The sequence below is a fragment of the Gadus macrocephalus genome, chromosome 20 (genome assembly GCF_031168955.1).
Source record: "Gadus macrocephalus chromosome 20, ASM3116895v1".
NCBI classification, from domain to species: domain Eukaryota; kingdom Metazoa; phylum Chordata; class Actinopteri; order Gadiformes; family Gadidae; genus Gadus; species Gadus macrocephalus.
This window is the reverse complement of record NC_082401.1, coordinates 17,350,990-17,373,314: the sequence shown is the minus strand read 5'-3', so window position 1 is coordinate 17,373,314 and position 22,325 is coordinate 17,350,990. Positions and strand designations below refer to the sequence as shown.

At 48.2% G+C, this 22,325-nt stretch overlaps 3 protein-coding genes across 3 annotated transcripts in view; 1 reads left to right on the top strand and 2 right to left on the bottom strand.

Annotated features, from left to right (window-relative positions):
* Positions 1-22,325, top strand: part of caska (calcium/calmodulin-dependent serine protein kinase a) — a 115,341-nt gene that overhangs the window by 71,395 nt on the left and 21,621 nt on the right. The window contains 8 exon segments of the mRNA XM_060040300.1: positions 10,728-10,830; positions 11,384-11,559; positions 13,176-13,298; positions 13,925-14,008; positions 14,404-14,503; positions 16,160-16,177; positions 16,487-16,608; positions 19,869-19,946. Coding sequence (XP_059896283.1) covers positions 10,728-10,830; positions 11,384-11,559; positions 13,176-13,298; positions 13,925-14,008; positions 14,404-14,503; positions 16,160-16,177; positions 16,487-16,608; positions 19,869-19,946 — 804 coding nt within the window.
* LOC132448782 (probable G-protein coupled receptor 34) lies at positions 190-6,096 on the bottom strand. The gene is made up of 3 exons (XM_060040306.1): positions 5,923-6,096; positions 1,073-1,584; positions 190-959 (listed from the first exon to the last, which is right to left on the bottom strand). Exons 1-3 carry the CDS (start codon positions 6,094-6,096, stop codon positions 476-478), a joined length of 1,170 nt encoding a protein of 389 aa, XP_059896289.1. The 3' UTR covers positions 190-475.
* On the bottom strand, positions 7,201-8,652 carry LOC132448779 (probable G-protein coupled receptor 34). The gene is made up of 2 exons (XM_060040303.1): positions 7,928-8,652; positions 7,201-7,790 (listed from the first exon to the last, which is right to left on the bottom strand). Exons 1-2 carry the CDS (start codon positions 8,650-8,652, stop codon positions 7,217-7,219), a joined length of 1,299 nt encoding a protein of 432 aa, XP_059896286.1. The 3' UTR covers positions 7,201-7,216.

Genomic DNA, 22,325 nt, shown 5'->3' with positions numbered 1-22,325 from the left:
CCGCAATAACAAAACCCCCTCAACGTTTGTCTTTGTGCCTAGGGGTGGTGCTGTTGATGTAGCCAACTGGCTGGGTGGTAAAAAGCCACAAGAGACCTTCATATTTGCTCTACCTCTCTTTGTGCTGTAGACAAAATCATTCTAAAAAATGATTGATCCCTTGGGTCATTTTCAAATAAAATCTCAATATTTAGGAAACATTCAAGTGTTTATTTCTTCATACATTTCCCAATAAATAATACATTCATAATCATTTTTAATGCATGTTTAATAAAAATAATTTGACAAAAAATATAACGGCAAGAAAATATTTAAGTTGAAAACGTGTCCATAGCAACGTTCTCCTGTTCAGAAATAACGGAGAGTAGAATGCCCCAGTAGAAAAATCTGAATTGTGTTGTAGCTGTGGAATACATATACATAGGTTTCAATTCTCGCTGGCATTCCCCTTCCCCTTCTTGTAATGTCAGCCGTATTATTCCCGAAGACGCTCACCAGCCCGGTCGACGGCTGTCTCGGGACGGTCCTGCCTGACGCTGCCCAGCAACCGCATCAACTGCTTCCTCATGGACGACGACAGCAGGAAGTACATGATGGGATCCAGGCAGCTGTTGAGTGCAGAGAAGAGCAGGGCCACCTCGTTGGCCTGGTCGACCACGCCCCTCCAGTAGCAGGACGTGTCGGTGATCTGGGTGACGATGTAGAAGACGCGCACTATGTGGAGGGGCACGAAGCACACGGTGAAGAGGACGAGGATGAAGAAGGACTTTTTGGCCGTCCGGGCATAGCGGGCCGCGTTGGGCAGGTCAGGCTTCTCCTTGGACGTCCTCAGCAGCTTGAAGGCGATCTTGACGTAGCACACCACCATGCAGCTGTAGCTGATCCAGAAGACGACCACCAGCATGAGGTTGAGGTAGCCCTTCCACTTGGAGTGCTGGAGCTCCTTATACTGGAAGCATCTGGAAGGACAAGAGAGCAACGACCACTTTGCCGCACAACCGAGCAAGGATCTCATACTTGGAGGCGGGACCGGCTCCCCAAGAAGAATGCTACATCAGAGATTAACACTGACCTGTTGAGCTTGGTAGTCTCCTCGCCGAGCAGGGTCATCAGCAGGGTCAAGGCCAGCGCCAGGGCCCAGATGAGGGCGCAGGCTGCAGTTCTCCAGCCGCACCTCATCGCCAGACCACGGGGCCGCTGCAGCGGCACCCCGCCTCGGCTGATCTTCACGTAGCGGTCGACGCTGATCAGCCCCAGCAGCACGATGCTGATGTACATGTTCATGTAGAAGAAGTTGCGCACCACATGACACATGGTGGCGCCCGGCTCCCAGCGCATCCCGTGGTACCACACCTTGAAGGCCAGGCAGGGCACCAGCAGCAGGTCCGACAGCGCCACGTTGACCAGGAGCACGTGCACGGAGCCCTGCTTGGAGCGGTCGCGCAGGAACACCCACAGGGCCAGCAGGTTCCCGGCCAGGCCGAGCACGATGAAGAGGGCGTAGAAGAGCGTCAGGGGGATCCGCAGGGAGCTGGTGTCCGAGGGACAGGGCGGGCCGGACTTGGGGGACGGGCCCACCGACACCTGGCTCTCTGGGCCGCTGGAGTTCTGAAATGCCATCATGGCCGTTGTAGTGAGGATGTTTGACTTCATGAGGTCGTCCTTGTTGGGTTCTTCACCTCTGATTTATTGAGGAATGGCCAAAAAAAGTTAATACAATTGGACAAGCCATTGAGCAAAACTAACAACCATTCAGTCAGACTAGTATAAAATGAACCACAACATTTATGTACAACACATTTTGCAATGAGTCACTATCAAATTGTTCTTCTGGACGATGGATTATTGAAGTCTGCCAGGAGATAATTTCCCTGGAAGGTGTCTAGACCCAGGTGGTGGTGCTGGTGGTGGTGGTGGTGAGGTTCACTGGAGATCCTGCCCTGGAGGACAGGATCTCCTACTGAGGGGGATGAATGGAGTGTGAAGGGGGAGGGGATGGAGGAGGCAGATATGAGCATGCCTGATAGGTGTATATATGTACACTGTGTTTTGGTCCTGGTTAAACACCAAAACGTTTCTGATTGGTTGAGAGATAAAGGGCCGGGTTGCTGGGGTTATCTGATCTTGGGGGTGTGAGTTCTCCATCGCTCTGTGTAAGAACGGAAGCACTGGGTTATTTTGCTTCACTGATTGTTGTCGTACATTTGTGGAACTGGCCTAGATCAATCGTAGATTGCACGTTCGTTTTGAGAGTCGGCTGTCATTTTCTTCAGCACAAGAGTTGTGATCAACGGGCCTACTTCAACTGACTCTGCTGCTTGCTGTCGCCTCCCTGTCATCCCTGTGTTATACCAGCCAATAGCGCGCCAGGGGAGAAGCCAGCTTGGTGATTGGCTCACGCAAAAACGTATCGGAAGCAGAAAGAAATATATTGCTCTTCTCCAGACCCTTCTGAGGGGGAATTCAAATCGCCAGCAGAACGGGCTGGGGGTACCCAGTCTAGAACTTGGTGGCCCTCAGTCCCGCAGCTCTCTCCGAAGAGTAGCACTTTGTGAAAACTGATGATTCATCACCAAAGCTTCCTGAGCACCACGTACAAGGATCAGAGAATACTAGGGATGGGAATCGAGAACCGGGTCTTGTTCAGAACCGGTGCCCAGTGAACCAATTCCTTGGAATTGTTAGCATGCCTGCTTAACGATCCCGCTTATCGGTTCCGGCCGTTCCAAATGCGTCACAACGTCACACACGCGGTGCTTTCTTTCGATTCAGAACTCAGAAAGCATGGCGCCGAGGCAGAAGCGCTCTAAAGCTTGGTTGTATTTGACGCGAAAAGACAACAATTGTAACGTTTCCATTTCGTCAAAGGGGGGAACTACCTCCAATATGCAGAAACATTTGGCTACAAAGCATGCAATTCATTTGCAGGATTGTCGCGTGTTTGATACACTACTAACTAGCGACGCAAGTGAGTCAAGCAGCAGCGGAGCTATCGGGACGCGATCTGTTATTAACGCCGTGTGTGTGTGTGTGTGTGTGTGTGTGTGTGTGTGTGTGTGTGTATATATAATAACAGTGCTATATAGTAATTTGGGTAGTATAAAGGGTATGAATACATAATGTGGAATTTATTCGCAACTGAATTCAAATGTGTTAAAAATTAGTAACGTTATTACCTTATACAACGATCCACCGTCTCTTTACAGAAGTGGAAAAACGGTAGGTGCCAGTATAAACTGGTAAATACCATTTTCCATGAGTGGCATGCCAGCGGAAAAACGGTAGGTGCCAGTAGAAACTGGTAATTACCATTTTACACAAGTCGCATGCCAGCGGCAAAACGGTAGGTGCCAGTAGAAACTGGTAATACCATTTTACATGAGTGGCATGGCAGCGGAAAAACGGTGGTTCCAGTAGGAAATGGAACTTCCGATTAACATAATTGGCTTGCCAGTGGAAAAACGTTTGGCCTGTATGCCATGATACCACTGGATCATGTCGATATAGAAAGGTTTATGACACTGGATCAGAGTTAAATGATAGGAACCTGTAGGCCTACTAGTACTATGGGCTGGTAGTTGATTTTTATTTTGATTTTTTTTGGCCCCCCCCAGGGCTGTGGGCCCCTAGAATCGTCATCACCTTTCACCCCTTTACGACGGCCCTGAGTATGGATATTGGAACAAAGCAATAGACTAAAGCTCTATGGCCACCTAGAAGGCTAGGCTATAACTACCGTCACCGGTGCAAGTCCGGCTGTTTTCAAAAGCATCTGTCATTACAAAAGCAACAACAAACAGATCGGAAATATCCTAACAGCACGGACGAGAGAAACGTGTAAATCCCTTTATTTACGGCGTTATGTTGTGATATTGTGTCAATAAATACCAAATATATATACCTTTACATTTACGGCAATACCTGTCTTGAAATTATACGGAGGAGTTATGCTGGTGTCACATACCATTGTTGGGAACTGCAGTTACCGTTCCACCTGAACGGTAGTTACCGTTTCAGAACGGTAGTTACCGTTCCAGAAAGGCATATGCCATGGTATTACCGTTTCAGAACGGTAGTTACCGTTCCAGAACGGCAGTTACCGTTCCAGAACGGCATATGCCATGGTATGTCAGTGGTCGCGGTGGCACATGCCACAGGCCATTAAACGATCTCGGCGTCTCTCGGAATCGGATCGATAAGCAGAATTGGAATCTGAATCATTAAATTCTTATCAATTCCCATCCCTAGTGAATACAGAAGTATACTGTATCGTAAAGTTCCACTATTGCCTCTTAGGACAATACATAAGCACACTCAGGGTGACACACACCAAAACGTCATACTTCAAACAAAGGTAGATCGGAGACGTACTTACCCGACCGGTGCTCATCCACCTTAGCAGTTCTCCTCTGAGCACTCTTCCGTTATGTTCTTGGACTATGACACTTTGAACACGGGAGGTTGCTTAGTTAGGGAGGTACCACGTCCTTCTGATTCATGAGGTTTCCTGATCTCATTCTGCTACGGTCATTTCCAGTGCGCATTTCTCCCCCATGACCACAAACATGTTACCAACTTCCTATCAGTCGGTTGAATTTTGTGAAATGTTTCTCTTGACTGTTCTGTTTTTTATGTCATCTCTGCAAACTCTGATCTTGATGAAACATGGTTTTTTAATAAGATAATTGAAATTAGCTATTGGTGAAAATTTAACCAAAGAAGCCAGTATTGCATGTTGTAGTGGCCACAGTGTATCAGAGTAGTATTTGGTTTCGAAAATATTTTTTCTGCCCGTATCTGGCTCTTTCATTATTTTCACCTCCATTCCAGTGGGGGGTGCTCCACAATAACAAAACCCCCTCAACGTTTGTCTTTGTGCCTAGGGGTGGTGCTGTTGATGTGGCCAGCTGGCTTGGTGGTAAAAAGCCACAAGAGACCTTCCAATTTGCTCTGCCTCTCTTTGTGCTGTAGACAGAATCATTCTAAAAAACGATTGATCCCTTGGGTCATTTTCAAATAAAATCTCAATATTTAGGAAACATTCAAGTGTTTATTTCTTCATACATTTCCCAATAAATAATACTTTCATAATAATTTTTAATGCATGTTTAATACAAATAATTTGACACAAAATATAACGGCAAGAAAATATTTAACAGTTGAAAACGTGTCCATAGCAACGTTCTCCTGTTCAGAAATAACAGAGAGGAGAATGCTTCAGTAGAAAAATCAGAATTCTGTTGTAGCTGTGGAATACATATACATAGGTTTCAATTCTCGCTGGCATTCCCCTTCCCCATCTTGTAATGTCAGCCGTATTATTCCCGAAGACGCTTATACTGGAAGTATTTGGAAGGACAAGAGAGCAACGACCACTTTGCCGCACAAACGAGCAAGGATCTCATACTTAGAGGCGGGACCGGCTCCCCAAGAAGAATGCTACATCAGAGATTAACACTGACCTGTTGAGCTCCTTGGTAGTCTCCTCGCCGAGCAGGGTCATCAGCAGGGTCAAGGCCAGCGCCAGGGCCCAGATGAGGGCGCAGGCGGCAGTTCTCCAGCCGCACCTCATCGCCCGACCACGGGGCCGCTGCAGCGGCACCCCGCCTCGGCTGATCTTCACGTAGCGGTCGACGCTGATCAGCCCCAGCAGCACGATGCTGATGTACATGTGCACCCCGTGGTACCACACCCTGAAGGCCATGCAGGCCACCAGCAGCAGGTCTGACAGCGCCACGTTGACCAGGAGCACGTGCACGGAGCCCTTCTCGGAGCGGTCGCGCAGGAACACCCACAGGGCCAGCAGGTTCCCGGCCAGGCCGAGCAAGACGAAGAGGGCGTAGAAGAGCGTCAGGGGGATCCGCAGGGATCTCTTGCGTACAAGGAACAGGGGCCGGGCTCGGGGGACGGACCCACCGACACCTGGCTCTCACGGCCACTGGAGTTCATGAAAGGAAAAGCCATCATGGCTGTTGTGGTGAGGATGTTTGACTTCATGAGGTCGTCCTTGGTGGGTTCTCCACCTCTGATTGATGGAGGAATGGCCAAAAAAAGTAAATAAAATGGGGCAAGCAATTGAGCAAAGCTAACCACCATTCAGTCAGAGACTAGTATAAAATGAACCACAACATTTATTGTCACAACTCAAATGGACGGCAGAACGGGCTGGGGGTACCCAGTCTAGAACTGGGCGGCCTTGATTCCCGCAGCGCTCTCCGAAGAGTGGCACTTTGTGAAAACTGACAATCACCAAAGTTTACTGAGCACCGCATACAAGCATCAGAGAATACAGAAGTATACTGTATTGGTAAGGTGCCACTATTGCCTCTTAGGACAATACATGAGCACACTCGGGGAGATACACACAAAAACGTTATACTTTAAACAAAGGAAGATCGGAGACGTACTTACCCGACCGGTGGTCGTCCACCTCAGCAGCTCTCCTTTGAGCACTCTTCCGTTCTGTTCTCGGACTATGACACTATGAACACGGGAGGTTGCGTTAGACGGAAAGGGAGGTACCACGTCCCTCTGGTTAATGAGGTTTCCTTATCTCATTCTGCTATTGTCATTGCCAGTGCCCATTTCTCCCCCATGACCACAAACATGTTGCCATCTTCCTATCAGATGGTTTAATGTTTCAGTTGACTGATCTGTTTTTTATTTCTGCAAACTCTGATCTTGATGATCACATTGTTTGTATTAAGTTAAGTGAAATTAGCTATCGGCGAAAATATAACAAAAGAAGTCAGTATTGCATGTTGTAGGGGCCACAGTGTATCAGTAGTATTTGGTTTAAAAAAATAAATAAAATATGCATGTATCTGGCTCTTTCAGAAGAGAACAAGAGACCAGTACTCAAATTTGCTCTGCCTCTCTCTTTGTGGTGTAGACAGAATCATTCTAAAACACGTTTGACCCCATTTTCAGATAAAATCTCAATATTTAGGAAACATTAAGATATTTCTTTCTTCATAGATTTCCCAATAAATAATACATTCATAATCATTTTTAATAAATGTTTAATAAAAGCAATTTGACACAGAATATAATGTCAAAATATTGAACAGTTGAAAGCTTGTCCATAGCAACGTCCTCCTGTTTAGAAATAACAGAAAGTAGCCTGCCTTAAAGGAACAATTCGAATTGTGTTCAACAAAGCTGTGGAATACATAAACAGACGTTTCAATTCTTTCTGGCTTTGCCCTTCGCCATCTTATGGCTGGCTCGTAATGTCATCCGTATTGTTCCCGAAGACGCCCACCAGGCCAGTCGACTGCTGTCTCGCGACGGTCCTGCCTGAGCCCGAACCCTGCTCGACACTGTAGCTGCTGCCGCTAGCCCCGGCTTCCCACACCCGCATCACGTTGCCCAGCAACCGCATCACCTGCTTCCTCATGGGTGACGACAGCAGGAAGTACATGATGGGATCCAGGCAGCTGTTGAGCGCAGAGAAGAGCAGGGCCACCTCGTTAGCCTGGTAGACCACGCCCCTCCAGTAGCAGGATGTGTCAGTGATCTGGCTGACGATGTAGAAGACGCGCACTATGTGGTAGGGCACGAAGCACACGGTGAAGAGGACGAGGATGAAGAAAGACTTGTTGGCCGTCCGGGCATAGCGAGCCGCGTTGGGCAGGTCAGGCTTCTCCCTGGACGTCCTCAGCAGCTTGAAGGCGATCTTGACGTAGCACACCACCATGCAGCCGTAGCTGATCCAGAAGACGACCACCAGCATGAGGTTGAGGTAGCCCTTCCACTTGGAGTGCTGGAGTGACTTATAATGGAAGCATCTGGAAGGACAAGAGAGCAACGACCACCATGACAAACAGGCAAGGAGAGCAACGACCACAAACACGCGAGGATCTCATGCTTAGAGGGGTGACCGGTCCCCCAAGAAGAACGCTACATCACAGAGATTAACACTGACCTGTAGAGCTCCTGGTGAGTCTCCTTGGAGAGCAGGATCAGCAGCAGGGTCAAGGCCAGCGCCAGGGCCCAGATGAGGGTGCAGGTGGCAGTTCTCCAGCCGCACCTCATCGCCAGACCACGGGGCCGCTGCAGCGGCACCCCGCCTCGGCTGATCTTCAAGTAGCGGTCGACGCTGATCAGCCCCAGCAGCACGATGCTGATGTACATGTTCATGTAGAAGAAGTTTCCCACCACGTGACACATGGTGGCGCCCAGCTCCCAGCACTCCCCGCGCACCCCGTGGTACCACACCCTGAAGGCCATGCAGGCCACCAGCAGCAGGTCTGACAGCGCCACGTTGACCAGGAGCACGCGCACGGAGCCCTTCTCGGAGCGGTCGCGCAGGAACACCCACAGGGCCAGCAGGTTCCCGGCCAGGCCGAGCACGACGAAGAGGGCGTAGAAGAGCGTCAGGGGGATCCGCAGGGAGCTGGTGTCCGAGGGACAGTGCGGGTCGGGGGACGGGCCCACCGACACCTGGCTGTCGGGGCCGCTGGAGTTCATGAAAGGAAAAGCCATCATGGCCGTTGTGGTGAGGATGTTTGACGTCATGAGCTCGTCCTTCTTGGGTTCTTTACCTCTGATTGATGGAGGAGTGGGCAAATAAGTCGATGTAGTGGTACAAGCAATTGAGAAAAAACAACAAAACCATTCACGAGACGAGACTCGTGTTAAAAAACACATTTGGCAATTTGTCAAAATCAAGTTGTTCTTGTGGACGATGTATTATTGAAGTATGAAATTGCCGGGGGATCAATTTCCTTGGAAGGTGTCTAGAAGCAGGTGCTGGTGTGTGATTGTGGTGGTGATGTTGGCTGGAGATTCTGCCCTGGAGGAAACAATCTTTTACTGAGGGGGAAGAATGGAGCTTGAAGGGGATAGAGGAGGGCTGCAAAAAGCCGCAGATATGAGCATGCCTGAGCGGTGTATATGTGCACTGCGTTTTGGTTTGCCAAAAGGTTCCTGGTTGGTGAAGGGGCTACAATGACTGCTGTGGAACCTCACTAGTTCATAGATCAATGAGACATAGAGGGGAATTTTTTATCTCGATTTCCCTTTTGCCTTTGCCACATTTCAACGAACGAGGGATTAGTTTCCCTGTCCAGATTAGCTGTAGTATATCTGTCTCCGATGGGAAAGGTCCCATTAGGGCCCGGCTCTGTCTCGTCCTTGCTGTGCTTGGTACTAAATCAACTATGCTCTTGCCCTAATTTACAAAATATCACTGTGCTCTGCCGGCCACCACGCTAACATGGGCTTTAACATTTCCTCGGAACGAAGCAAAATTCTCGCTTCGCTACCAACTGCATTTTATCTGCATGCGGTAATGTTGCGGTTAAGGCGAGGTTCAACGCTAACGATATATATATAAATTAATTCATATACTACTCACCATACGAATATATCCAGCCGATTGAACTACATTTGGTGCTCAAAAATGTGGTGCCTGAAATATCTTTATCTTAATCCATCTCGAAACTCATTCCAACATCTCTCACGTCTGTTGGAATATGGAATTCTCTCGAATTCCATATTTTTCAAAACTCAAAAGTACTCTTCTGTATTCCCCTTGGTAGTGATTCAAAGAAAAGAAAAGAATCCAGTGAAATACATCATTCGATATCCTCTTGTGTTCCCTCCTCTGTGTGTATCTCTCCTTCACCTCCTTTCCTGCCGACAGGGAAATGTAGAAGTGCAGAATGTGGTGGTGCTTTAACAGAGGGGAAAGATTTGCAACAAATGAAAAAGGGGGGTTTGCCAACCAAAAAACAGATGGGGTTGGATTACTACGAACTATGAGCAAGCAAGTGAAAACAAACCACGGGCCCTCATTCAGGGCTCCACTACGGACTGGGTTCACAATAAGAGAGGTTATTCCTTCCAAATATAACACTGCAAGCATTCCCAGAAACATCTTCCCAACGGCTCCATTGGGGACTCAAACCGGGTTTACATTTCGATCCGAGGCATAACGACTAAGGGAACAAGGGCAATACAAACTCCAGCAAACTACCCCCAAAGTGTAGGGTGCAGAGGACAGAATCTATATGCTAAAACAGCGATTTTCATATTGCACAAGGACTTTTATTTCCAGTTTTGTCAACATGTTTCTTTTTTGGTGGTATTTTCAAAAATGTGCTTTTTGGCTTCATTACATGGATGGCTTTCGCAATTTCCCCTTTTCTTCGACAGTTTCTTTTTCATCTTTTACTTATTTTATGTTGTGTATGAATTGTATGGCTGGTATTGCTGTTTGCTTACCGGGTGCTTGAAGATAACCTCCTTCCTCTCCTGCTGCTAGTCTTGTTTGAAGTGAGGACTTTGACAAATGTTGTGCACCGTTCAACTTTGTTGTTTAGCTGTTGTAAACAACGTCCGACCCGCCGGCAAGCAAATTCACACTTTTCACTGGTCTGTGTACAATATCAAGTCAAAGCTAAAAATACTGACTGGCATACTATTATTCTGATCAGTGACTTAACACAATTTAAAATGTAACTGGACAACCAAAAGTAAACTGCTTCCAAACATAACCCTAGTTATACCTAGCATATGTTTACCTCTCATTACTCACCACAAGTCCCTACGTTCAGATAGCTTGAAGAAAACATGGGTGTGCAAAGTGGTAAAAGCTTTGCGGTTCGGGAATTGGGTGTGCCATACAGAGTTTTGTGATGTTATCAAGTGAAGAGTGTGAGATAACACAAAAGAAACAACAATCTTATTCCTTAAATAACCTGTCTTTCTTTCTTCCGCAGCCTCACTGTGTGTTGCTGGCATCCAAAGAGAATTCGGCCCCGGTGAAGCTGGGTGGGTTTGGAGTTGCCATCCAGCTCGGAGAGTCGGGACTAGTGGCGGGCGGTACGTTACAACCTACACAGCTTTACACATTAACTAGTCCTATCTGAATTCAAAGAAATATTATTAAAATCTTATTGTTTTGTACAATAAAAGGGAAGTTAAGGTGGAAGTTAAATGGCAAGTAGAAGTTTGTGTGTGTGTGTGTGAATAGATACATTTAAATTAATTTATGCATGCACCTACACAGCTTTACACATTATACATTATTATACATACACACTAAATTACAAGGATACACACGAACACACTCACTGGCTTGCGACCACTCATGGTGTACTCTGGGCGGTGTAATGGTCTGACAACCTCCTTATTCAAAGTCCTCCTATCTGAATTTGAAGACGTATGATTAAAATCGTATTGTTTTGTACAATAAAAGGGAAATGAAAGTGGAGGCTAAATGGGAAGTAAACGTGTGTGTGTGTGTGTGTGTGTGTTTGTGTGTGTACATATTATTAAATAAATGTATGCATGCACTCACAAGCCCACTCGCCAATGGTTCGCTTTGGTTGATTCTGTCTTTTTGAGCGGGTTGTTCTCCTCTTGTTTCCTCCAGGCCGCGTGGGCACGCCACACTTTATGGCCCCCGAGGTGGTGAAGCGGGAGCCGTACGGCAAGCCGGTGGACGTGTGGGGCTGCGGGGTCATCCTGTTCATCCTCCTCTCCGGCTGCCTACCCTTCTACGGCACCAAGGAGCGGCTGTTTGAGGCCATCTGCAGGGGAAAGTACAAGGTGACCCCCCCCAGAGCCACAGTGTGGTGTAGTGTGTGATTCAGTGTTGGGAGAACCGCACTTGCAATGGTAGAAATGCACTGAGCGTCAGGATCAGGGGTGGACTGGGACAAAAATTCGGCCCTGGCATTTTCTGTCCAGACCAGCCCACTACATTATCAGCACTAGGGGTGGGACGAGACGAACGGGAAGAACCCTGTATGTACTTGATTAAAACAATTTAATCAAGTACCGTACATACATCCGAATAATAGTACAGCACTGTAAATAGCAGTTGTTGCTTTTTTTTTTTTTTTTAGTTTGTGTCTCTTGTGCTGCTGACAAGAAAGTTGTGAAACTCGAACAGGAAGTTATCAGACCTCCTGTGGTCGGTGCATCTCCACCCCCCATATCTACATATCTACAAAACCCTTGTTAAATATCACACTTGATCCAACGCTAAGTTCTCTCTTGCAGTTTGGGCTGGGACGAGACGAACGGGAAGAACCCTGTACAGGGGTGGACTGGCCTTCTGCCATACCGCGCATCATCGTCCCGCTGGGCCGTTGACCCAATGTGGGCCGGTCCGGTCCGCTATGTTTTGTTTTTTTCTCTCTCTAATTTCCCAGATGTATGTACTCGATTAAATTGTTTTAATCAAGTACATACAGGGTTCTTCCCGTTCGTCTCGTCCCACCCCTAGTGCTGATAATGTAGTGGGCTGGTCTGGACAGAAAATGCCAGGGCTGAATTTTTGTCCCAGTCCACCCCTGATCCTGTATGTACTTGATTAAAACAATTTAATCAAGTACATAGATCCAAATAATAGTACAGCACATAGCAAGCTGCCTGCTGCCAGCATGCTGACAAGAAAGGTGTGAAACCCGAACAGGAAGTTATCAGACCTCCTGTGGTCACTCCATCTCCACCCCCCATATCTACAAAACCCTTGTTAAATATCACACTTGATCCAACGCTAAATTCTCTCTTGCAGTTTTTAGTGTGGGACTGTGAAAATCTTTTGGTGTAAGCCCGGCATTAGTTAAAACTAGAATCGGACAATAATAACAAAATATCCTGACAAATAATCTAAATAGGAACATATAACAGACAGTAGCAGCATTAGAGCTGAAACTCATTTGTTTTAACGGTGACTCAGTCATTATGAAACCATAAATAGAGAATTACATTTTTTGATCTATAGCTGTGTGAAAAAGTCTTAACACATGAATTACAGGTCTGAATAGATATGCCTTCTCATATACGTGTATGTGCACATGTATGTACAGATGTGCCCCTCGTCAGCTTTGTGGCGTTGTCGAGGTCAACCAAAGAGTTTTAATACAGTATGTTAACGCAGGTATGTATTTATGTAGGTAGAGCCCTGGATCAGCTGTTGCATTCCATGTCTGTCAGGCAGACCACGTGTTGACAACAGCATCGATACACTCCTGACAGTATGCGCAGAATACATTTCTTTTTGCTATAACGTGTGTCCGTCTGTCTTTGTGTGTGTGTGTGTGTGTGTGTGTGTGTGTGTGTGTGTGTGTGTGTGTGTGTGTGTGTGTGTGTGTGTGTGTGTGTGTGTGTGTGTGTGTGTGTGTGTGTGTGTGTGTGTGTGTGTGTGTGTGTGTCAGATGAATCCGCGGCAGTGGGGCCACATCTCTGAGAGCGCTAAGGACCTCGTGAGACGCATGCTGATGCTGGACCCCGCTGAGAGGATCACTGTCTACGAGGCCCTCAACCACCCCTGGCTCAAGGTACACCCCACCCCCCCATGGTGCTCTGAGACGGGGGCGGGGGGGCATCATTTCCCTTTGCAAAGACCAAATGCGAATAAACAGATACATTATTTTTGTTTGCAAAGACCCAATGTGACAGTTGCACTGCTGCTTGCAATGCACATGACTTTTAACCTTTTATTGGGCGAATTGTTTTTGAAGTAAAGCAGAAAGAAATACTTGTATTTACTGTCGAAGAAAGGACGCCTGGATATTCCGTTTTCTCTAAAAGCAGCAGCAGATGTATCAGTTACGAGGCATTGGGGCCGACTGTTCAGCAATAAGTGATTTGTCTGTCCCGAGGGAATACTTTTGAAACAGTTTAGGGCTTTCTACTACCTTGTCTGTCTGTACAGGCACTCAAGTCCCGTTTTACTAGCTAAAGTAAATCTAATTAGAAAAGCCCTGTGGAATTTGTATTTGTTTCAAACAGTATGCCGAGTCTTTAAATGGGCATTTGCGATGAAGCCACACGAATAAATGTTGTACGTGGATGAGAGCGGTCGTCTCCACACTAGGACATGTGGAGGGGACATGTATAGAGCGGACATGTATAGAGGGGACATAGAGGAGTCAGTCGCTGATGTAATCCTCTGGTTCTGCAGGAGAGGGACCGGTACGCCTACAAAATCCACCTCCCCGAGACGGTGGAACAGCTGAGGAAGTTCAACGCCAGGAGGAAGCTCAAGGTCTGGTGCTCACTCACTCACTCACTCACTCACTCACTCACTCACTCACTCACTCACTCACTCACTCACTCACTCACTCACTCACTCACTCACTCACTCACTCACTCACTCACTCACTCACTCTCTAAATAATTACACACACACACATCAGATGCGTTTTATTTCAAGGTACATTTTAACATACAAGGAATTTGTAAGTGTGCGGTGCAATTTTGTCCTTAATACTTCCAGTGTGCGATCGCTGCTGATCGTGTCTCTCTTGGAAAAGAGGTGCTTGTTCTCAAAGAGCCTTGAGACGTGTATGAATAAATGTTGAGTCTAATCACCTAACGGCGCCCCTGAAGCCCGGGGCAGAAGGCTCACAGCTGTTGTCTGCTGGCTGTGTGTTGCCACAGGGGGCAGTGCTCGCGGCGGTATCCAGTCACAAGTTCAACTCCTTTTATGGAGATCCTCCTGAGGAGCTTCACGACTTCACTGATGATCCCACGTCCTCAGGTATTCATGAGCACACACACAAACACACAAGCGCAGGCAGGCACACACACACACAAACAGACACACACATCTGGTCAAGACCAAAATGATGACTCGTTTCCCTTTCCCACTACCTTCTCTGATTTCCCTCGCCTGCCCAATCCACCAACACCTACTCACACACACGTGCGTAAACCACAGCTGCATCTGTCTCACACAATAATGCTGAGAACAACACTCGTGATGAGAACAAGTCATCGGTTCGTTTTAAGTTTGGTGAAACACGACGATGCGACGCGAGTTTCTGAATGGAGAAGTGAGCGCTTGTCAGCCAACCCCTGAGAAGGACACGCAGACATGAGTGGCCTGGTGGCTCAGTGGCCTGCACTGCTACATCACAGCATGAAGGTCCTGGGTTCGAACCCCCCAGGCGATGGAGCCTTCCTTGTGGAGTTTGTATGGTTCTTCCACCATAAACATGCAAGTTAACACTCCGGCCCTGCCCCTAACAAGGACAAGAGCCCTTCATCTGGAGATGGTCCCCAGGTACTGCCATGTAGCCAGCCCGCTGCAGCTAGCATAGGATGGGTCTAGGGGCAGAGGACGGATATCCCCACGGGATCAATAAGTATATCAAATCAAGACCTGGGAATGTTTAGTAAGACCGACCCGACACTTGGTGGACAGAGTGTGTGTGTGTGTGTGTGTGTGTGTGTGTGTGTGTGTGTGTGTGTGTGTGTGTGTGTGTGTGTGTGTGTGTGTGTGTGTGTGTGTGTGTGTGTGTGTGTGTGTGTGTGTGTTAACAGGGCCAGGAAGACTTAGGGTGTGTTCAAAACCGCCTACTTGCTTACTGCTTACTACTTACTAAATATTTGGCTTACTTCTCGAATCCTTAAATAATGATTGAGTAATCCATTTGAGTAATCGACGTTCAGAAGACCGTCCTTACTTAACCACCTCAGATGACGTGAATCAAATGACGTGTCAATAACCTACCGACCGGGCGCCGTTAATAAACATTATAAATAAATATATAAACGTCACATTTAACGTCACAGTACACCTTCAACCTAAGGATTTGCGGTGATATGTTAAAACAATTATTAAAAGCACTGCTGCTGCGGCTCCCCGTTTAGCGCCATTGCTTCCACTGTTCTTTTGAATAGACGCAGTGCATTCTGGGGCAGTTTAGTACGTCTAGTAAGCTAGCGATGCTTACTCAAAATCTTTCCGGAAGTAGAAGACATTCGGATACTACTCGCTTACCTAAACTCGCTTACTAAGTTCTCGCTTACTCAATTTGACGTCATAGTTAGTAGGAGTAGTAAGCAAGTACGCGGTTTCGAACACACCCTTCGTTTTACGATGTGCTCTGCTCCACTTCACTGTTTGTACTCTTGCTTTGTCGCTGGCTCTGAGAGCAGTGCCTCTCCCTCGACCGCTATAAAAGCAGTTTGTAAGTTAATACCTTTGCGTAGCGAAATCCAAACACCGCGCCGGCTAAGAGTGTTACCGACGTGTCGTTGTGATTTCTTCCTTCCTTCTCTTCGCTTGCACGACGTTATCGAGGCAATCGACATGTCGCTCTTGACACTGACCTCGGTCACCTCACACGATGGCAAATCTCTCTGTTTGTGTTTTGTTTATTTGTTTGTGTCACCGCCTCCCTCCCGCTAGGACTGCTAGCGGCCGAACGTAGGTACCGGGTGGCGCTCTGCTGTGATGCTGCATGTCTGACCTCCCTGCTCTGTAACGCACACGCCAGCGCCCCATCCTGTCCTGGGAATTTAAGCCTAATTTCTTCCCACCAAATCGGCTGTCATATTCAGGAAAACACACGTGTTCCGTCGGTCATTCAGGAAACACACGCATTTCATCCTCTTTAAAATGTTTATTATGTCTTATCTTTTTTTGCATGTTTACTGGATGCCGAAGGCATTCGAGACAATAACAACTAGTATCTGAACTCCACTGTGTGTGTGTGTGTGTGTGTGTCGCCATCAGGTGCTGTGTCTCAGGTTTTGGACAGCTTGGAGGAGATCCACGCGCTGACCGACTGCAGCGAGAAGGACCTGGACTTCCTCCACAGTGTATTCCAGGACCAGCACCTTCACACACTCCTCGACGTAAGCATTTCCCTGTTGACACGCACGCCTGACCTACACACTTACTTACACGCGCGCTCGCACGCACGCACACACACGCAAACACACACGTGCGCACACTTCCCTGTAAATGCAAACCAATGAAATGCTATGGGATTCTATCACATATTTAAAGTTTTTGGTAATCCCCCATCTGCAGCCGAGTGTGACTCATAGTGAGCCACCACAACCTTCCCCTTGATCATCATCATCAGCTGCTGACTGCAGTGTGAGATAGTATGATCTTGCTTGGATTGAGTTTAGTCACGAACGTTGGCCCCGTTAAAACTTATTTTTCCGTTTATTCAACATCTTCCTCTCGCTGTCTCTTTCCTATTATGGTCCATTTTTCCATTTTCTCCATCTCCTGCTCCATAAACGCTTTTGTGTCTTTGTCTCCGGTCTCCGGTTGCCCTTTATTCGGTGCTGATCTACTGTCTGGGGCCCTGCCAGCAGCTCGTCTCCAGTTCGGGGCCGGGGCCCTTATTGGCTTGGCCAAGAGGCGGCTCTCGGCCAGCAGCCCTCACTGTACCGGGTTCCCGGGAGCCGACCCAGCTGGGCCCCTGCTCGGCCCATGGTGTCATACTGCGTTAGAGCTCTGTTAACACTGGGTTGGAAAAGAGAGGGGGAGGGGGAGCTGGAACCTCGGAGTGCGTCTGACTCCATTATGGTGTTGAAATGTAAGCACATGACCTAGCTGATGCCGCTGCTGCTTTAGCCATCATGACCCTGAAGTTCTGCTCTGTACGACAGGCCAGGGAATTGAATGCCTTGCTCAAAGGGTTCTGCAAATTGGATTGACGAGGAAGGCGGGTGTTACAACAACACAGGACTAGGGAAGGGGGGCGGGACCTGTGGCTGCATCGCTGGGACCCTGCAGGCTGCAGATGTCCTCCTTCCATCCCGCCGAGCAGGCAGAGAGAGCGGGTCCAGACCCAGGCTGAGATTGGGGGGAGGGGGGGGGGAGATGGCAACAATGGATTGATTTGTCAGGCCTCTTCAGTGGCGGTCACTGTGTGTACCGAGCCGCTGACGCTGCCCACACGCCCGGCTCCACATCACCCCCCCTCCTCCTCCTCCTCCTCCTCTCCCCCCTCTGTCCCATAGCCTCCATGAGGAGACCCAGCAGAGGGGATGGAAGTGATGGAGCCGGCTGGCTTACACAACTAGACGTCTGTGTACATTTGATCGGCGTGTCTGAGTGAGTGCTTGCTTGTGCGTGCCTGTGTGTGGGAGAGACCACAAGCAGTTTAATATATCCTCCTTCCGACTTCAGATTCTCCATCTCCCTGGTGAGTGTTTAGTTGTTTTCAACATCTTCCCGTGTTCGACTCTTACCGCAGCGCTAATGGGAGTGGGTTGATCTGTAGTGAGCCAGGCATGGCCCGCGCGTGTGTGTTTCTCCTCGTTTGATACGTATAATAAGGAGCTTTCGGCGGCGTTGTTTCTGGTGCTGGGTTGTGTGCGTGGGCGGCGTAATGAGCGACCCTCTGGGCTGGTGGGGGAACACACAGCCTGAATGTTTCCACGGTCAGACATCGGCGAGCCTGAGACGTTTGACTCTGCGCTTTATTAGGGATATACAAACGGCCCTTGAGCTGCCTAATAGGGTTGGTGTCTGGTCGGGCAGCGAGTTTATTTGTTTGGTAGGGCTTTTCCCGCGGTATTTGCCCGTGTTTAGCAGGCGGGTTGAGAGCAGATTGTTTGTTAACCCTCATCTTCTCCGCCACTCTCTCACTCCCTCTCGCTCTGTCTCTCGCTCTCGCCATCTGTCTTAATGAAAGCGCCATGTGCAGGATTTTGCTATTTTCCCTACAGCATATTAACATAATTACGAACTGTACACCTTCATAGGAAAGAAATGCATGTACACAGACAGACACACACAGACACACGCATACACAAACACACACGAACACACACACACACACACACACACACACACACACACACACACACACACACACACACACACACACACACACACACACACACACACACACACACACACACACACACATTTCCCAGAAGCTTATTCGAGCAATATGTCGCTGTTTTTTGCCCAAAACCCCCCCATCTTCTTATTTTTATGAATCTTTATAAATTCATTTAGGATCTTCAGTGGTTTTAAATATAGGCTACTGACAAACATTGGGCTCACCTGGGCCTGACAACTGACAACTCATTCCTGCAAAGAGTAGTTTTAGATTCGTATTATTCGTATTTCCGGGGGGGAAATTATAAGTGGTGGTGATATTGGATTCCCCCTGTATCAGGTTTCATCTACAGGAAATATTCCAAACAGAAACACACTTGCGTCGACATAACAAGGCCCTGGTGACCGATTTTCAATGTTGTTGTTGTCGTTGTGAATTACATGTGGTCCATTGTCTTCCTCATGACCGGTGCCCATGGCCACCGCGGCATGCAGTGCGCTGGGCATCTTCCTCATGAGATGCAGCACTTTGTTTGTCTGTTTGTTCTTGCAGTGTCCTTGCTGTGTTCAATGGCTTTCTTTCATTGCCTCTCCCCTTCCACGCACAGCTGCCGCCTTTGTTTGGAGTGTGGTTGTGACCGCTTTCACCCCAGGACATGCGCACACACACTCATACACACACACACACACACACTCATACACACACACAGACTCATACATGCGCACACACACTGAAACACACACAGATTCATACATGCGCACACACACAAAGTCATACATGCGCACACAAACTCATACATATATACACACACGCGTGCGTGTGTGTATATATGTATATACACACACACACGCACGCACACGTACACACACTCAATTAACCATTGCTTAGAGCCTTAACTGTGTCTGGGCCCATGCAAGTCTGTTGTGTCTCAGTGTGGTTTATTAGTCAGCTGGTGCTTTGTAAACACAGGGGCTAAGCTAGCCTGTTATCATTAAAACACCCCAGTGTATTCACCAGTGGCTGCCGCCCACCCAATAACGGCTCGCTCAATAAACACTTTGTTCTTCCTTGTTTAGAAGTTGTTTTATGCAAATACATTCATAAATACTTGATGGTTAAACGGGGCAGTTTTGCTTGTGGTTCAGCGCTAAACAAGCTCTGGAGGTGGCGAGAGAGAGTGGAAAAGTAAATCACTACGGATTTGTCAACTTCAGGCTGTTGAATTTTTCTATGCACCATCTGGTGCGTTCACAGATTGATTAATTTATGAATTGATTGAGTGATTGTTTGTTTTTTTTGTCTTAGCTCTACGACAAGATAAACACCAAGTCATCGCCACAGATCAGGAACGCCTCCAGCGATGCTGTGCAGAGAGCCAAAGAGGTGAGTTCAACACAACCACACACCCGCACGCACACGCACACACACACACACACACAGACACACAGACACACACACGCATGCACGCGCGTGTACATACAAATACGCTCACACACTCGAACACACAGACACACTCGGACACACTCAAACACACATCTATACACACACACACACACTGTCGCACACATACCTATGCACACTATAATTTAGAATCACTCACACTTTGCATCTCTCTCTCTCCCACCTATGCACATATAACCATACATACATACATTACATAGTTTATCACTTTCACACAATGCATTATTGTTGTTGATGTCATGTTGGTGATGTTTGTTGATGATGATAACTGCAGTGTTGCTGATATGGTGAGTGGTGCTTATAACTGTCTTCAAGCTCGCTGACTAGCTGACCTGTGTTTCTACCGTCCGGCTTCATTAACCCTTTAGATCACTGGTCTTCCGCTCACTAAACCTCTTCACTCCGCCTCCGTAGCCTCTTATTCTTTGCCCTTGCTCTGGTTAAATCAAGTGTTTGTTCAGGTGACCAGTTCTCCAGACGCTGTTTTTTTCTACTAGGAGGCTGCTCTCGCCAGGGCTGACTCTTGGCAGGATTTGTATTCCAAGAATTTGCAGTTTATTAAAAAAATACATATATTTGGATGATTCGAGTTTTTATAAAACCAGGCGCCATGAAGTTGCTTCTGAGGACCAAGTTTTCCCCCCTTTTTTATTAAATAAGCACCACTGAGTAGTCTGTTCAATGTTCTAGTGTCACCCTGCAATACAATAATGTTTCAACACCAGACTAGGTTGGTAGTTTGTTCCTGTTTGCCTCCGCAGTACTCAACGTTGTCCTTTTTGTGGTTTTGCAGTCACACTCTCATAGTCTCTGGTGCCGTGATCTACGGTTTGAAGCCACGGCAGATAATACCTACCTGCCACGTCACCAGTTAGTTTCCATGAAGATCCTGCAAGATCTCAGCGGAGCCCATCATGAGTCGGAGTGTGCGAGGCGGTCCACTCGCATCAGCCCGTCTGTTTACTTCCGCAGCCTCACCGCGGGACGCAGACGACCTCTCAAACTCGCACACGCGACAGCGTCTCGCACCCATCATTCGCCATAGATCTGTTTCGGGACGTGCGAGATTATTAAAGAATATCCTGGTGCCGGAGGTGCACAGAGACGCGCATGAACAGAATTATGCATGCATAAATATGCAAGCACTTGGACACACACCTTAAGGCCTACACACACACAGACACACACGCACACACACTCTCTTGACGTGTTGGTAGATTCTGCCTTATCTCCTGTATCGGTTGTCAGTGCAGCTTGTGCGTTGCAGTGCTGTTCAAACACTTCCTACGGAACTTGACCACAACAAGGTCTGTTTGATATTGCGGTGGCTGCCTGGGGTGTATCGTGTGTGTGTGTGTGTTTGTGGTTGGTGTGTGGTTGCGTGTGTGTGTGTGGTTTGGCGGCACAGAGAGTGTGGGCTCTGCCAGAGGCACATGTTTGCGTTGGGCTTCTCCGCTGAGGCGAGCAATTAAAAAGCCAGACTCAAGCAAGGCGCTGCTGCCGCTGCTACTGCTGCTGCTCTGTCTGGTGTCTCGCACCCCGGCTGTATTAGCACCCCACCAATCCAGCGACAGACATCCAGAGAGGCGGGGGGGGGGGGGAGGCGGAGACACTGAGTGTGGGATCGTGTTCGTGTCAGCGAGACCCGGCCAATCAAACGCAGAGCAGCGCTCGGTGGAGCACCGGGCCAAAGGGCTGCCACTGGCGTCACACCCGGCTCACATTTTCCATCGTCAATTCTTGTGGAAAGGCGGCATGTGTCGCAAAATAGACCCATGCGTGGGCGAGGGGCGAGCGAGACGGAGCCGATCCGTCGCCACCGCAGACCTTGTTGTCTTTTCTTTATGCGTCTTCTGTTATTTTTTTGTTTTCTTTTCCCGGCGTTCCCCCCACCCCAGCTCCGGTTGTTGGCTTTGGAAGGTCAGAGCCCGTCTCCCGGCTCAGAGCCTGTCTATTGTAGTGCTCAGCCCTGGATTTCACTGTGAGCCTCATTGCCTTTTCCTCTGATCTCACTGCCTCGCCTCTCCCGCTGTCTGGCTGATCCTCTGCGGTCGACACACCGAGATGCTCGGTCCGAGCCAATCGGATCGCAGGGCTTCTTCTGGGCTCTCGGGTGGGTGGATTCTGATCTCGATGGGTTCGCTCTCTGCACTGCGCTCCTGTCAAGACCTTCTGGTTCTACCCGCACACTTGACACGCTCCCCCTCAACCATGTCTGTAGATTTCCTCCTTCTCCTTCTGATTTGGTTGCTGTTGGTAATAGTCGTAGAGCCCCTCTTTAGCTCATTCACAATAAACATT